This window comes from Eretmochelys imbricata, chromosome 3 (assembly GCF_965152235.1).
Source record: "Eretmochelys imbricata isolate rEreImb1 chromosome 3, rEreImb1.hap1, whole genome shotgun sequence".
Lineage (NCBI taxonomy): Eukaryota > Metazoa > Chordata > Testudines > Cheloniidae > Eretmochelys > Eretmochelys imbricata.
This window is the reverse complement of record NC_135574.1, coordinates 2,458,374-2,476,678: the sequence shown is the minus strand read 5'-3', so window position 1 is coordinate 2,476,678 and position 18,305 is coordinate 2,458,374. Positions and strand designations below refer to the sequence as shown.

At 41.5% G+C, this 18,305-nt stretch overlaps 1 protein-coding gene across 19 annotated transcripts in view; it reads left to right on the top strand.

Annotated features, from left to right (window-relative positions):
* Positions 1-18,305, top strand: part of DTNB (dystrobrevin beta) — a 375,219-nt gene that overhangs the window by 141,881 nt on the left and 215,033 nt on the right. For all 19 annotated transcript variants that reach the window (XM_077812270.1, XM_077812266.1, XM_077812264.1 and 16 more), the window contains one exon: positions 4,733-4,857. In XM_077812270.1, the coding sequence (XP_077668396.1) occupies positions 4,733-4,857 (125 nt within the window). The remainder of the gene's footprint in view (positions 1-4,732; positions 4,858-18,305) is intronic.

Here is an 18,305-nt window from a genome sequence, read left to right as displayed (position 1 = left end):
CAAATGACAATTGGGTTGTAAAATCACTCCCAACTTTATCACAAGGTATACATTTGATACAAGGGACTCTTCTTTTCTTAATGTCTTAAATTTGAAAGCACAGAGAATACCTTTTTTTTCATCCACTGATTAATATGGGATGAGAAGCAAGGTTTCTTACTACCTTAATTTGTTAAAGCTGTCAGTTCCAGAGACTCACATCCAAGTGGGATACCTTTTGTGTTCAATGGCTTTAAATTAATTCATAATGGACTTCTTTGGCATCACAAAATTCCTATACAGTTGCAGATATCTACAGACAATGTTTGCAGATCGGATGCGGATACAAATTTTGTGTCCGTGCAGGGCCCTACAAATGACACTGAAGGACTGATAAGAAGTAGGAGGAGAACCAAGAGAAGACAGTGCTATAGAAACCAAGGTGGTAGGGGGACAGGATTCAATGTGAGAGTAATTATTGGTTTTGAAGAGTACAAAGGAAAAGGATGGAATAGAAATCACTAGATTTGGGAAAGAAAAAGATAGTTAGACATCATGAAAGAACACGCTTGGTAGAGTGCAGAGGGAGGAAGCTGGATGGAGAGGAGAGAGGATTCAGTGAGATAAGGAAGTAAAATCAAGGGCTGTAATAGCCCATTCAGGACGTAAAGAGAAGTAGAACAGTTGTTGGAGGGGCAATTGGGTGCAAAAGCTGTTTGGGTTTTGTATTTATTTATTTATTTTTACAATGAAAGAATACTGGAGCCTAGGTTGTAGTTTGAGTGGAAGGAGTCAGATTATAAGGATAGGTTGAGGGTGAAGCAGATAAAATTGGGGGTACAGCTTGTGGTAAGGGAAACAGAGAATTAAGTGAATGACCATCAGTAAGTGACAGAAGGGAAAGGGTGCGAGGAGGGAAAGAAACAGTGATGAGATGATAGCACTTGGACACAAATGTGATGCATGAGCGATAGACGTAAGGGTAGAGGGAAACTGATCAAATCTGAACTGGTTGATGATCAAGTCAGTGCAATCCTGAGAAGAATCCTAGGGAAAAGGAGCCTGAGGATAGAGTGGAGGGGGACAAACAATGGGAGTTGTAGAGTGGATCATAATGGGGGAAGAAAAGAGAACAGCTGTTCATGGAAGATAACCCTGAAGGAGGAAAGGGTGAATTTGTAGTGGAGGAAGTCTATGTGATCCAGATTTTCTCCACAGATTTTCAGCAGCACAGGACTTGGATGGAGGAAGTGGTTGATGGTTATTTAAGTGGATGGTGCAACGGGAGAGGGACAAAAATATTAAGGGTGAAGAGAGTGATTTTGGGAGAGTCAACTACAAAGTCAGTGGAGGTGAGTGAGAGAAATGGAGGGGACTCACAACTGCTAAGAATTCAGGGATGTTTATGAATTTGGGATCATGGAAGGGATGGGGGGACGGTGGGCAATATTATAAGAGATATATAGGTCAGGGAGACTGTCCCCTTATTCCATTAAACAAATGGGAATTATGTTCTCCCATTTTTTTACAGGATAATACATTTGGTACACAAAAACATTACCTTAAACTCAATACTATGTTAATAAGTTAGAAGAAGTAAATAGTCTCACTGTCACTGGGTTTATTTAACTAATTCATTATAGTAGAAAAGGTGAGGCTGCCGTTCTTAACTACCTATAGTTGGGCATTTTTGCAAATTAACAAACTTCAGTCTGAAGCATTAATGGGAGGCAGGATTTTTTCCCCTAGAAATATTATGGTAACAATAAGGACTTTTAGCTCTTTCATTCTCTTACACTTAAATGTTGCAATGGCTGGGGTTTGAAGTGTTCTTAAAACAGTGAATAAGTGACTTAAATGAGTTTTCTTCTATTAAGTTCTCTGTTAGATTGTTCAGATGCAGTTATGGGTCAGCTAGCAAGTAGATTTTGTATGGGGGCAAAAAAATTCAGAACTATACTGTTCCTTTGGTGGTTCTTCAAACCCAGTCTATCCTGTGATGCAGAGTCCCTTAAAAAGAATCCAGAGGGTTAGAAGGGACCACAAGGGCCATCTAGTGTGAACCCCTACCAAGATGTAGGATTTGTTGTGTCTAAATCTATGGTGGGCAACCTGCGGCCTGCTGCAACAGTTTGTTTACATTGACCGTCTGCAGGTGCAGCCACTGGGAGCTGCAGACGGTCAATGTAAACAAATTGTTGCGGCCCGCCAACGGATTATCCTGACAGGCTACATGTGCCCCGCAGACTGCCCACCACTGATCTAAACCAACCAAGACAGATGGCTATCCAGGTCATTAATAAAGATGTTAAACAAAACTGAACCGAAACAGATCCCTGTGGAACCCCACTTAAGACCTCCCTCCAATCCGATGACATTATATTAATAGTGGCAAAGAGTCCTGTGGCACCTTATAGACTAACAGACGTATTGGAGCATAAGCTTTCGTGGGTGAATACCCAATTTGTCGGATGCAACCCACGAAAGCTTATGCTCCAATATGTCTGTTAGTCTATAAGGTGCCACAGGACTCTTTGCCGCTTTTACAGATCCAGACTAACATGGCTACCTCTCTGATACTTGACATTATATTAATAGTTACTCTTTGTGGTTGTTTAACCAATTCCATATCCACTAAATGGTAGTTCTACTGAGTTCTCCTGCTTATTTATCAGAATGTCACATGGGACGGTGTCAAAAGCCTTGCTGAAGTCCAGATATATTATGTCCACCGCATTCCCCCTATCCACAAAATCAGTTACCCTATCAAAAAAGGAAATAAAGCTGGTTTGGCATGATTTGTTCTTGGTAAATCCATGCTGATAAACTTTTCATTGGATACCACCATCATTTTATAAGGATGAACATGGTGGTGCGGGGGTTTCCTCCAAGGCACAGAGCGTCACAAATAGCTATCGTCTTCATTTCAGTCTTTCTGGGGTGAAGCCCATGTGACTTGGTTTTATCCTTGACAGTACTCCTCTCAGGTTTGCTACCATATATAAATGTGATATAAATCCTTAAAAGCCAAAAAACATAGTAGTTGTTGATATTTAAGAATAGTCCACCCTTGTGATGAACTTGTCTAAGTATCTGTGATAGTGCCCCCCATAAGGCTTTATGGAAATATGCTTATGAATGTATATATATGACATAACTGGAATATGTTTTGCGCTACATATGCCATGTAACATGTCTTTGTAGAGGTTATGATCTACTGAATCTATTAATCCTATTTGTATGCAAGTGTCATTTTTGTGTTCGAAGTTATGTATATTGGTTGTATACTTGTTTGATTCTAAGTAGGTTTTAGTGAAGCAGTTGGTCAGCTTCCTGAGAAAAGACTGTTCTCAGTAAAAATGCCCAATCAAGAAGCCCTTAAGCCAACAATGAACGTGGAGATGCCAATCCACATCTGAGCTTTCCCAGGAATGTGGCTTGGCTTGCATGAACTCAGTCATGCATGGACATGTGACTTGCTCAGGTGACTCCAAAACTCCATTTTGTAGCTAGGCTTTGCATAGGAGAGAGGAGGGGGTCTCCACCCACAAGAGAAAGTCTATTTAAACCCCTGAGAGACCCCTCCATTTTGTCTTTAGCTGGCTAAAGAGAGAGCCTCTCCACCCCCAGAGATACCTGAAAGAAACTGGAACAAAGGATAGTAACTACAGGGGGTGTGAGTGATTGCTGGACCCAGACTAGAAGGAGATTAGTCTATAAAAGAAAGCTTACTGGAACTGGTGAGGTTTTTATCTGTATTCAGTTTTATTACCGTACTAGACATAGACTTGCGTGTTGTATTTTATTTTGCTTGGTAATTCACTTTGTTCTGTCTGTTACTACTTGGAGCCACTTAAATCCTACTTTCTGTATTTAATAAAATCACTTTTTACTTATTAATTAACCCAGAGTATGTTTTAATACCAGGGAGGGGAGTGGGCACAAACAGCTGTGCATATCTCTCTGTCAATGTTATAGAGGGCGAACAATTTATAAGTTTACCCTGTATAAGCTTTATATAGGGTAAAACAAATTTATTCAGGGTTTCGACCCCATTGGGAATGGGGCATATGAGTGTCTAGGACAGGAACACTTCTGTAAGCTGCTTTCAGTTAAGCCTACAGCTGTTAGGGGACGTGGTTCAGACCTGGGTCTGGGTTTGCAGCAGGCTAGGAGGTCTGGCTCAAACCCGGCAGGGTGGGCACTGAAGTCCTAAGCTGACTGAGCTGGAAAGCAGGAGCAGAAGTAGTCGTGGCACATCAGTTGGAAGCCTGCAAGGGGGTTTCTGTGATCCAACCCGTCACAGTATCCTTAAGTGTTTCTTTCCTCCTTCTGATTAAGCAGCACCTGCTGTGTTCTAAAGGGAGAGGTGGTGGCAGGTTCTGATGGGTGTATCAAATTTCAAAATTATATCTCAAAAGGCCACTTTTGAATAGCTGAAATACCATGACAAACGCTAATGGTGTGACCATGATAGAAAGGTCAGAGTTCACATTTGGGATATTTTTTAGTTAAGCAGTCTAATGAATGAGTCTACCATCTTTCAAAATTCCATCTCAATAGGTATGTAGAGATTAATTCAGCCACTCACCTTGTTTACAGGGTCTGAATTGTACTGAATGCATGACTTTGTACTAATCAGCTAGATAGGGTATTTACACAAAGATTTTCTAATGTGGGATATGTTTAAATGTCTGTGCTCTCTGCTTGCACAGATTGTTCTACTCATTGTTTGACTTTCTTTAAAAAACAGAAATCGCCTGCCAAGAAGCTGAGCCACGCAATTAGTAAATCTCTTGGTTGTGTGCCCACTAGAGAACCACCTCATCCTGTATTTCCTGAACAGCCAGAGAAGCCACTTGATCTTGCTCATATAGTGTGAGTATCCATTTGTATGTATCTTTCATTTAATCAAAACTTAAAACTAAATCGATACCAAAGTAGCTGTTTGTGGGTGTATTTGACTGCAGAATTTGAGTTTTTTAGTTCCATTTGGATTCACCATGGAGTTTTTAAGAGATGTGGTTTTATAAGTCAGAAAGGATCCCTTAAACACATTTATCATTTTACATGAGTTTGTTCTCTGGAAAAATGTTAAATAAGTAAATGGGCTAGATGGACCTTTTGTCTGACCCAGTATGGCTGTTCTTATGTTCTTAAATAAATACTCTGTTTGTAGAAGAATGACTGCCACATAATGTATAGGTAATCATCATCATCATGTTCCCATTATGCCTCTGGCGTTTAGGGCAGCAACGAAGCTCTCCACTCCTGTCTGTTTCTGGGATGTCTTTCAATGGTTCCCCAGCTGTGCCCCAGGTTTTTCAGCTCAGTTTCCACAGCTCTTCGTCATGTTGTTTTCAGTCAGCCTTGTTTTCACCTTCAAGTGTCTATCTTATTGCTGTTCTGGTGATGGAATCAGTTTGCATCAGAAGCACATGGCCAATCCATCTCCAACGCCTTCTGGCAATGATGGTGCTTATATCCTCTTGGCTGCACTGTGTCAATAGATCTTGGTTTGGGATTGTTCTGGGCCAAAAGATACGGAGGATTTTTTCCAAGGCAGATTGTATGGAATAAAGACAGTTTAGATATATCATACTTTCTCATTGAAAGTACACAGCTCTGATAAACCTTGAGTTTGGTTTTGGTGTTGTGTTTTGAGGATTTCCAGACTGTATTTAAGCTCCTGAAGGTGTTCCTGGCTTTATTGATTTTGTTCCGGATGTCCTCGCTTGTTCCACCATCCTGGCTGATGGTGCTGCCCAAGTATGTGAATGTTTCTACATTGGTGAGAACATAATCCTCTCTCCGTATTGGTGATAGTGAGGCAATATTAAAGGTCATGATATCTGTCTTATTGCAGTCGATTTTCAGTATGAGTATGTTTATTTATAGATAATGTATTTTCTGGATTTTATCCATATATTTTATTATATTCTGTCTGTGCTTATTTATTAAGAATTCAGTTTTGCAAAGTACTGACTATCCTCAGAACTCACATGCTTGAATGGGAGTTGAGCTACTCAGAGCCATGTCAGATCAGGTCCCATCTTATTTATTTTGCTTTACATTAGACTCCATAAGCAGCATCACTTGTCCCATAACCTCAGCCGTGCAGAACACAATGCCATCCACAGCTTCAGAAACAACTGTGACATCATAATCAAAAAGGCTGACAAAAGAGGTGCTGTCGTCATCATGAATAGGTCGGAATACGAACAAGAGGCTGCTAGGCAGCTCTTGAACACCACCTTCTACAAGCCATTACCCTCTGATCCCACTGAGGGTTACCAAAAGAAACTACACCATCTGCTCAAGAAACTCCCTGAAAAAGCACAAGAACAAATCTGCACAGACACACCCCTAGAACTCCAAGCAGGGGTATTCTATCTGCTACCTAAGATCCATAAACCTGGAAATCCTGGGCACCCCATCATCTCAGACATTGGCACCCTGACAGCAGGATTGTCTGGCTATGTAGACTCCCTCCTCAGGCCCTACGCTACCAGCACTCCTAGCTATCTTTGAGACACCACTGACTTCCTGAGGAAACTACAGTCCATCGGTGATCTTCCTGATAACACCATCCTGGCCACTATGGATGTAGAAGCCCTCTACACCAACATTCCACACAAAGATGGACTACAAGCCATCAGGAACAGTATCCCCGATAATGTCACGGCAAACCTGGTGGCTGAACTTTGTGATTTTGTCCTCACCCATAACTATTTCACATTTAGGGGCTATGGGTACCCGCATGGCCCCACAGTATGCCAACTTTTTTATGGCTGACTTAGAAAAACGCTTCCTCAGCTCTCGTCCCCTAATGCCCCTACTCTACTTGCACTACATTGATGACATCTTCATCATCTGGACCCATGGAAAAGAAGCCCTTGAGGAATTCCACCATGATTTCAGCAATTTCCATCCCACCATCAACCTCAGCTGGACCAGTCCACACAAGAGATCCACTTCCTGGACATTATGGTGCTAATAAGCGATGGTCACATAAACACCACCCTATACCGGAAACCTACTGACTGCTATACTTACCTACATGCCTCCAGCTTTCATCCCGACCACACCACATGATCCATTGTCTACAGCCAAGCTCTACGATACAACTGCATTTCCTCCAACCCCTCAGACAGAGACAAACACCTACAAGATCTCTATCAAGCGTTCTTACAACTACAATACCCACCTACTGAAGTGAAGAAACAGATTGACAGAGCCAGAAGAGTACCCAGAAGTTACCTACTACAGGATAGGCCCAACAAAGAAAATAACAGAACGCCACTAGCCACCACCTTCAGCCCCCAGCTAAAACCTCTCCAACGCATCATCAGGGATCTACAACCTATCCTGAAGGATGACCCATCACTCTCAGAGATCTTGGGAGACAGGCCAGTCCTTGCTTACAGACAGCCCCCCAACCTGAAGCAAATACTCACCAGCAATCACATACCATACAACAGAACCACTAACCCAGGAGCCTATCCTTGCAACAAAGCCCGTTGCCAGCTGTGTCCACATATCTATTCAGGGGACACCATGATAGGGCCTAATCACATCAGCCACACTATCAGAGACTCATTCACCTGCACATCTACCAATGTGATATATGCCATCATGTGCCAGCAGTGCCCCTCTGCCATGTACATTGGCCAAACTGGACAGTCTCTACATAAAAGAATAAATGGACACAAATCAGATGTCAAGAATTATAACATTCAAAAACCAGTCGGAGAACACTTCTATCTCTTCGGTCACTCGATCACAGACCTAAAAGTGGCAATTCTTCAACAAAAAAACTTCAAAAACAGACTCCAACGAGAGACTGCTGAATTGGAATTAATTTGCAAACTGGATACAATTGACTTAGGCTTGAATAAAGACTGGGAGTGGATGTGTCATTACACAAAGTAAAACTATTTCCCCATGTTTATTTCCTCCCTCACCCCCGCCCCGCTATTCTTCAGACGTTCTTGTCAACTGCTGGAAATGGCCCACCTTGATTATCACTACAAAAGGTTTTTTTTCTCTCCTGCTAGTAATAGCTCATCTTACCTGACCATTCTTGTTACAGTGTGTATGGTAACACCCATTGTTTCATGTTCTCTCTGTACATAAATCTCCCCACTGTATTTTCCACTGCATGCATCTGATGAAGTGAGCTGTAGCCCATGAAAGCTTATGCTCAAATAAATTTGTTAGTCTTTAAGGCGCCACAAGTACTCCTTTTCTTTTTGCGGATACAGACTAACACATCTGCTACTCTGAAACCTGTCATAAACAAAACTGAAAAGCCTGTAACTATTTCCGAGTTCATATTTTATAGAACGCTCTTAAAGTATCTGATGGTGGTGGTTGACCCTGAGCCTGGTGTAAAATTGTGGCTTGCTGTGGACCTTGACTTCACAAGTTATTTATTTTTGTCTCACTGACTGGTCTCCTATGCTTTTCTGTTCAGTGGTGTTATCTCTATGGTTTCAATGTGGCTTTATTGTGAAGTTGGCAGAATGGTTTTACCAAAGACACATTGTCGTATACAATTTGGACAGATCTGTGATCAATCTTTTATTTTTGCTTCTTTATCTTATCAGTTCTGGACATCAAAATCAGAATTCATGAGATAATTGAAATTGTGTTAGCATATACATGTAATAAGCTTGACTGTAAAGAGACAATAGATAATACCACACTAACTTTTGCAAAAGTCACAGGTTTTTCATGTCTGCAAAAATTAAGCAAAATGATTCAGAGAAAAACAAAGGAAGAGAAGCAAAGCTATGGGGACATAATTTATATAAAACTGAGGACTCCAGTTTCATACAATATTCAGTAAGGACACCAACACTGCAGCTTTAAGACTGAATTAAGTTAGTACCATTGCTGTTTTCATTTGTCCTTGTCAGAAAGACAGATTCATCTTAAGAGGTTTTCTCTTCTTTTTACAGTCTCTGAATTGAAAACCAAGATATCCAAATTTTAGTGTCTCTGTCTTTGAAAGTTTAATATTAAAAGGTTCCACTTTGACCTTAGAATCTGTAACAAAGTTCCTGCTCTACCTTGGTGGGTCTTGGGCTTATTGGCGGATTTGCTCGCCTTGGAGCGTCACGGCAGCCCTCAGCTTGGCCGTTTTTCTGAACCCACAGTCCAGGTCAACTCCTCCTGTGTCTGACCAGGAGTTGGGAGGATTTGGGGGGAACCCAGGCCCGCCCTCTACTCCGAATTCCAGCCCAGAGCCCTGTGGAATGCAGCTGTCTAGAGTGTCTCGTGGAACAGCTGTGCAACAGCTACAACTCCCTAGGCTACTTTCCCATGGCCTCCTCCCAACACCTTCTTTATCCTCACCACAGGACCTTCCTCCTGGTGTCTGATAATGCTTGTACACCTCAGTCCTCCAACAGTCCGCGTTCTCACTCTCAGCTCCTAGTGCCTCTTGCTCCCAGCTCCTCACACGCACACCACAAACTGAAGTGAGCTCCTTTTTAAAATCCAGGTGCCCAGCCTTCCTTAATTGAGTCTAGCAGCTTCGTGACTGGCTGCAGGTGTTCTAATCAGCCTGTCTTAATTGTCTCCAGAAGGTTCCTGATTGTTCTGGAACCTTTCCTGTTACCTTACCCAGGGAAAAGGGACCTGCTTAGCCCAGGGCTAATATATCTGCCTTCTATTACTCTCCTATAGCCATCTGGCCCAACCCTGTCACAAATCATAGAATATTAGCATTGGAAGAGACCTCAGGAGGTCATCTAGTCCAACCCCCTGCTCAAAGCAGGACCAATCCCCAACTAAATCATCCCAGCCAGGGCTTTGTCAAGCCTGACCTTGAAAACCTCTAAGGAAGGAGATTCCACCACCTCCCTAGGTAACCCATTCCAGTGCTTCACCACCCTCCTAGTGAAAAAGTTTTTCCTAACATCTAACCTAAACTTCCCCCACTGCAACTTCAGACCATTACTCCTTGTTCTGTCATCTGGTACCACTGAGAACAGTCTAGATCCATTCTCTTTGGAACCTCCCTTCAGGTAGTTGAAAGCAGCTATCAAATACCCCCTCATTCTTCTCTTCTGCAGAATAAACAATCCCAGTTCCCCCAACCTCTCCTCATAAGTCATGTGCTCCAGCCCCCTAATCGTTTTTATTGCCCTCCGCTGGACTCTTTCCAATTTTTCCACATCCTTCTTGTAGTGTGGGGCCCAAAACTGCACACAGTACTCCAGATGAGGCCTCACCAATGTCGAATAGAGGGGAATGATCACGTTCCTTGCACTGCTGGCAATGCCCCTACTTATACAGCCCAAGATGCAGTAAGCTTTCTTGGCAACAATGGCACACTGTTGACTCATATCCAGCTTCTCGTCCACTGTGACCCCCTAAGTCTTTTTCTGCAGAACTGCTGCCTAGCTGCTCGGTCCCTAGTCTGTAGCAGTGTATGGGATTCTTCCGTCCTAAGTGCAGGACTCTGCACTTGTCCTTGTTGAACCTCATCAGATTTCTTTTGGCCCAATCCTCTAATTTGTCTAGGTCCCTCTGTATCCTGCTCCTACCCTCCATCGTATCTACCACTCCTCCCAGTTTAGTGTCATCTGCAAACTTGCTGAGGGTGCAGTCCACACCATTCTCCAGATCATTAATTAAGATATTGAACAAAACCCGCCACAGGACCAACCCTTGGGGCACTCCTCTTGATACCAGCTGCCAACTAGACATGGAGCCATTGATCACTACCCATTGAGCCCGACGACCTAGCCAGCTTTCTATCCATCTCATAGTCCATTCATCCAATCCATACTTCTTTAACTTGCTGGCAAGAATACTGTGGGAGACCATATCAAAAGCTTTGCTAAAGTCAAGGAATAACACATCTACTGCTTTCCCCTCATCCACTGAGCCAGTTATCTCGTCACAGAAGGCAATTAAGTTAGTCAGGCATGACTTGCCCTTGGTGAATCCATGCTGACTGTTCCTGATCACTATCCTCTCCTTTAAGTGCTTCAGAACTGATTCCTTGAGGACCTGCTCCATGATTTTTCCAGGGACTGAGGTGAGGCTAACTGGCCTGTAGTTCCCCGGATCCTCCTCCTTTCCTTTTTTAAAGATGGACACTACATTAGCCTTTTTCCAGTCATCTGGGACCTCCCCTGATCGCCATGAGTTTTCAAAGATAATGGCCAATGGCTCTGCAATCACATCCGCCAGCTCCTTTAGCACCATTGGTTGCAGTGTATCCAGTCCCATGGGCTTGTGCTCGTCCAGCTTTTCTAAATAGTCCTGAATCACTTCTGTCTCCACAGAGGGCTGAAAGAAAAGGAGGACTTGTGGCACCGTAGAGACTAAACAATTTATTTGAGCATAAGATTTCGTGAGCTACAGCTCACTTCATCAGATGCTGGTCACCTCCTCCCCACGTTGTGCTGCCCAGTGCAGCAGTCTGGGAGCTGACCTTGTTCATGAAGACAGGGGCAAAAAAAGCATTGAGTACATTAGCTTTTTCCAAATCCTCTGTCACTAGCTTGCCTCCCTCATTCAGTAAGGGGCCCACACTTTCCTTGGCTTTCTTCTTGTTGCTAACACACCTGAAGAAACCCTTCTTGTTACTCTTAACATCTCTTGCTAGCTGCAACTCCAAGTGTGATTTGGCTTTCCTGATTTCACTCCTGCATGCCTGAGCAATAATTTTATACTCCTCCCTGGTCTTTTGTGCAATCTTCCACTTCTTGTAAGCTTCTTTTTTGTGTTTAAGATCAGCAAGGATTTCACTGTTAAGCCAAGCTGGTCGCCTGCCATATTTACTATTCTTTCTGCACATCGGGATGGTTTGTTCCCGTAACCTCAATAAGATTTCTTTAAAATACAGCCAGCTCTCCTGGACTCCTTTCCCCCTCATGTTATTCTCCCATGCCTTGTGATTTTGATTGACTGGTCCTTTTATCATCCCCTTTTAACAGTTCTGACAATCATCAAAGAAGAGCTGGAGGCTAGTCAGTCAAAATACAGAATATTGGAAAGGTGAGAGTAGTACAATAGTGATGATGGTTATAATATAGTGGAATGCTGATCTGTCTTCCCCTTATAAAGAACACAGAAGATACTGTAGCTTGACATGAATGTAAGTAGGAATAGGAAATGATACCTACTGTAGTCCATTCTTGAACTTTTTGAAAGCTATAGTTTTAAGCTATACTAATTCATTCTTGGCCACATGATTCTTTTCCAGCTTTTGTATCAACTTTTTGTGTCACATGCTTACAGTGGTTTTAACCCTCTGCAGCAGGAGTTGTTGGATCTGACTGAATGTGATATCATTGTTCTACTTTTTTCTGTTAAATTGGGTTTTCATAAAAAGAACATTTCTATTAGTGCTACTCTTCATTTCAGAGTCAGAAGTGGTATGTTATCGTAAATTAATGACTCCCCATGTTAACAAAACAAGCAGGAAGCAAATTGTCCATAATATTAGAAACAATAGCTAACCACATGGACTGGCTGAGACATGTTGTGGAAAACCAGCTTGAGTTGTTTAGCTCTTAGGCAAGGTTTGCTGCTGTGGGGTGCTGCCCAGTCTGGTGGCAAGTGATACTTACTGTCTGCATTGTTTAGATTTTCACATAATTCCAAGATCATCATGGATCAATGTCAGTTCATATTTTCTTCTTTGAATTTTCTCACGAGTTCCTCCATTTTGATACCAGCAAGCTTTTACAACGAAAAAACAGTACTGTAACATGTATAACTTCTTGAGAAAGAAGGGCCTTATTCTGTGACTCTACATGAAAAGAATGTATGGAAGTAGTTTCAAGTTAATATGACGGAGTAAATAAAGGTTTCAGGATCTAATTCCAAAACTACCAGTGGAAGTTTTACCAATGGCACAGATTAACAAGTACATTGAATTATTTCTGTCCTCTGCTGGGAGACATTAATTGATTAATGGATCAAATGAATCTGTGCCAAGAACTTATGTAACATTAGTGGTTGAATTTCCCCAATCTTTCTTTATATAAAACACATTCACCATTGGATAGCCTCACTTAGTGCAGCACATTAACTCCAGCCAGGCCCTGCAATCCATTCCCTTCGAAAAGTGGCCTAATACTACTCAGCCACTCAGATGACATATTATGCTGCAGAACAGCACAGATGGAAACCCTCACAACCAAGACCAGGATCTTTAATTTATTAAATGAAATGCAACTAAATATTTCAAGGATACTTGACCATTTCAGTTTTCTTTCAAGTGGATGTCCAAATTACTGCCAATACCTGTTAACACATTTTTCAACTAATTATCATCCTCTTTAAAGATGATTTCATTTGATCTGTTCTTGCTCTTGCCCAAACATGCAATATCATGTTTCAGTTCAAATGAGTACATTGCCATTTAAATAATAACCTAATCTTCAGAGTCACATATCGAACCTTTGTGAAACCTACAAAACTGCTTATCTTCATACACTTCACTCTTCTGTATAGTTTGTGATATGGGAAACTCCAAAAGTTTTAGACAAGGGATAGTGTAGTCCAATGGTGAGGCCACTGGACTGGGTGTCATAAAACCCGGTTCTTCTTCGAGTGCTTGTTCACGTCGATTCCAAGCAGGTGTGTACGCTCATTTCCCAGCTATCTTTGGTCAGTTGTGAACTAGTCCGCAGCCTTTACAATGTTCATTACTACCTAACAGCTTTGGAACGAAGTATTACATGAAACATTAAATATTAAATCATAGCCCCTTGCCAATGTCATTTATTAAAAATGGGTAACCTTTTTTCTGAGTGCTCCTTAACTGGAAAACTTCAACAAGTTTAAATCTGAGTAAAATAATATTGACTGTCTTACAGGTTAAAAGGTAAATAGGCGCTATTTAAAATTTGCAGAAATGTTGAAGTCTCATCTGGTGATGTGATGGAATTTAAGTTTATATGGATCATTTTGTAGTGGAAATTTAAAAAGTAATTAACAACCACAATAAACAAATAATTGTATGCCAATGTGACATTTAATTCCAGCTGCTGTAGTAAACTTTGCCAGTGTTTGTGCTGTTAGCATAAAACTGAACACAATGAGATTGATGGTTTCAGGTAAATGCTTAGTAAACAGTAGCATACATCACAGGAGTGCTTCCTTGTCATTCAGAATACATTCACAGCATCCAAAAGAAACTCAGGGCTAAACCAACCAGGGGGATAAAAATGCATCTAAATTGAAGAGAAGGACCAGATTTTTTGTAGGTTATGGAGGAAGCAGGAGCAACATTTGGTAACAGCATTGGTATGAGGGGAAGGAGGGGGTGGAGACAAATTATGCCCAGTTTGTGAACCTGATTGATAGGGAGGAATGGTGTTTACTACAGTGGAGAATGGAAATGGAAAAGGTTTAGGGGAAAAGTATCATAGAATCATAGAATAACAGAGTTGGAAGGGACCTCTGGAGGCCATCTAGTCCAACCCCCTGCCCAGAGCAGGACCAATCCCAACTAAATCATCCCAGCCAGGGCTTTGTCAAGCCTGACCTTAAAAACTTCCAAGGAAGGGGATTCCACCACCTCCCTAGGTAACGCATTCCAGTGTTTCACCACCCTCCTAGTGAAAAAGTTTTTCCTAATACCCAACCTAAATCTCCCCCACTGCAACTTGAGACCATTACTCCTTGTCCTGTCATCTGCTATCACTGAGAGTAGTCTAGATCCATCCTCTTTGGATCCACCTTTCAGGTAGTTGAAAGCAGCTATCAAATCCCCCCTCATTCTTCTCTTCCATAGACTAAACAATCCCAATTCCCTCAGCCTCTCCGCATAAGTCATGGGTTCCAGACCCCTAATCATTTTTGTGCCCTTCGCTGGACTCTCTCCAATTTCTCCACATCCTTCTTGTAGTGTGGGGCCCAAAACTGGACACAGTACTCCAGATGAGGCCTCATCAATGTCAACGATCACGTCCCTCGATCTGCTGGCAATGCCCCTACTTATACATCCCAAAATGCCATTGGCCTTCTTGGCAACAAGGGCACACTGTTGACTCATATCCAGCTTCTCATCCACTGTCACCCCTAGATCCTTCTTTGCAGAACTGCTGCCTAGCCATTTGGTCCCTAGTCTGTAAGTAAGCTTTGCTTGAACCATATCTAGCTTAAGCTAGTGGCAGGCCATCATTATATTATCAGTAGTTAGACTGTGGGACTGAACTGAGGGAAACAAGTCAAATGAGAAGAGGACTATAAATTTTGAATAGATTTTGATTTGTTGGCCTGTTCTTTCATTCCGTATCCCTTCTAAAAATATTTGTCCAGTCCTTGGTCAACTCTTGTTTTTACAGTAACCAGCTCTTCTCTCTGAGCAGACTGGTTCTCACTCTACTCCCTTGCAATCCTTGCCATCATTGTCAACAGTTAAAATCCCTTTCTTCTTTTGCATTCTTCCTCTTTCAAATCCCTTGACCCATGACTTTGAATCAAGTTTAAACTCCTTGTCTTTCTCTTGAAGAGATACAGCTACACTCTTGCCTACATCTCAGCCCACATATCTTCCTAGGGTACTCTTCTCCTCCATTCTCCCTGTGCACTTCACTTTGCACAAGCCTCTTATCTAACTGCTCCCTTCATTTCTTTCTTCCACTCTTGACTTCACACCATCTGCCATGCTGTTTGGAATAACCTCCTTTATTTTCTGCAACATTCATCCAACCCTTCTTTTTCAGTGGCTCAGAACTTTAGTCTACATTTCTCATATTTGTTCACAGCTCAGAGATGAAGTTTTTTAGGAATAGTAGGCAAAATTAGTGAATCCATTTTTTGTTTGAATCAGAAATTCTGCACTCTAAGTGAAAACAGTTGAATCTGGAAACTTGGATTTTTGTCTGTTTCACTGAGACTTAAAGGGCAGATTTAAAGAAAAGACGCTCAGTGCTATTAATGGTATGAAAAATTAAATTCAGCAATTGCATGCGCAGTAGGACTTTTCAGTTTTATGAAATATATACCTCTACCCCGATATAACGCAGACCTCGGGAGCCAAAAAATCTTACCGCGTTATAGGTGAAACCGCGTTCTATCGAACTTGCTTTGGCCTCGAGCATTTCCACTATTAATACAGTATTTGACACAAGAAGTTTTATTCTTGGTGTTGTTTTAGAAAGGGCGCATCTGATGTCATCCTTCACATGAAGCCCGGGGTTGGGGCTTGCAGCCACGTGTACCTGTCGGGGTCGGGGCTCGCAGCCGCAGGGTCAGGGCTTGCAGATGCGCAGGGGTTGGACTAGACAAATTCTAGAGGAGTTAATTCATGTGTCGATAACTCTGCACTAAAGACAGCCAAAGAGGGGTAAAAATTAAGAGAGTTGGTTGGGGGAGTGGGACAGATGGCACAATGGCACTTTTATAAGACAGAGCGATGCTTTAATAGCAGCCAGAGAGGAGGTTGAAGTTGAAGTCAGTTAGAGAATCAGTGGAGAAAAAGGATTCTTTCCTTAAATTACAAAAGGTTTTAAATCTACTTTATTTTCAGTTTGCTAATGCAAAGTACTGTTATAATTATCTCCTTGTTTCTGTCTGTCAGTGAGGTAACGTTAGCACACCATCTACTTCTGATTTGCGATAAGTCTAAAGTTTTTGTTTTTCATAATTTTTGTCTAAACAAGCTGCTGAAGTTGAGACACATCAACAATTAGTAAATATTTAAATCCAAATTTGTTGTCAGATATGGCTCATTTTGGGTTGATTTCATAGGTTCTTGTGGGCCAAATTCTTCATACCTTTGCAGCCCCATTTACTTCAGTTTAGGCTGAATATTAGGGAATGCGTGTTTACAGTGAGATATTAGTTTTTAGAATAACCTCCCCACTTATACAATATGTAGTTTTAGAGGTTAGGATATCGCTTTCTGCTGGAGAGAGAAGGATGGAAAACTTGGTTAACTGACATTGAGAACTAAAAACTGAAATTGTGGAAATATTCTTTGGTATGGAAGGCACTTTGTTTTGGAAATAGAGAATGATGTGTAAATAAAGATGTGTTGAGTTATATCTCAAAATATTTGAAAAGGAATTGAAAGCTTTATACCTCAGTAAAGCTCCATTTTTCCTTTAACTGTCCCTTCTTGGTTTCTACTGCCAGTCTGCAGAATATTAGGTCAGTTAAGAGCATCTCTCATCAAAAATCTATTCTCTTTCAAATACTCAGTGGGAGGAAACTTGTGACAAGTCATCTCAAAGGTAAAGTGACTTGTTTTAAAATACTGTAGGATGCTTCTAAAATAATATTATACATAAGAGTTCCTTTTGAACATTTTCAGAATAACACTCAGAACATCAAAATGTGTGTCCTGATTTCGGCAGTTTAATTAGTTTCCATATATAATAGCAAACATTGCAAGCTATTAGACTTTTTTTTAAAAAAAAAGGCATTTTCAGGCCCTTTGACAGAACCACTGTTTAAACTGTACCACCATTATTTAACTGGACAGCACAGTTCTAAAAGATTTAGTGGGCTCTAAATTCTTAACATGTGCTGTATTTATATCTGTGGCACCCACAAGTGATGCAGGAGGGTTAAAAAATGCGCTTAGCAATAAATGGGAGGGCTGGATCAGGTTGTTGGAAACAACAGCTCTATACATCAAAGATAGACTATATACTTTCACGAACAGAAGTTTGGTCCAATAAAATATATTGTCTCACTCACCTTGTCTCTCTAATATTCTGGGACCAACACGGCTACAACACTGCACACATACATCAAAGAACAGTAGTTGTAAGACTTTGAAGTTATCCCCTTGCATCATTTAATAATACTTTATTGGGAGACATGTACTGAACTCCCAGATGCTTTTGGATTCAGGGAGTGTGATTTTTGCCAACTGTTAGTACTGAACCAGTGCCTCAGTAGGTTTGCAGAGGGCTTTGTGTTACTGAAGCAGCCACCCTCTGAAGGAGAGCTAAAACTTACCTGACAAAACATTGTCGGCATTTTTTATATTGCCTTCATGTCTAATGTTGGGTTTCCCCTCAATGGCTGTTGGGTGTGAATAAATCAGAGATTTCTTTATAGCTGGGACTAAGCACTTTTCTGTGAAACCTGCCTGTAGAACCTTATCAAAAGGCCTTGCAAGCCTTTGGAGCCAAAGATCCCTCCTTTCAGTCTGAACTTACCAATTTCAAACTATTTTTAAGCATTTTCAGTTAAATTTAGTCTAAATTAAAATTTAAAGCTAATTCTGCAATATTGGGCAAAGTCCAGCTGTGCTAGAGGTAGGAACAGCTAAAGGAGTCTGTTCTGCCTGCATGAGGACTTAGAGTAAAGCCCAGTTGAAGGTAAAGCAGAAAAGT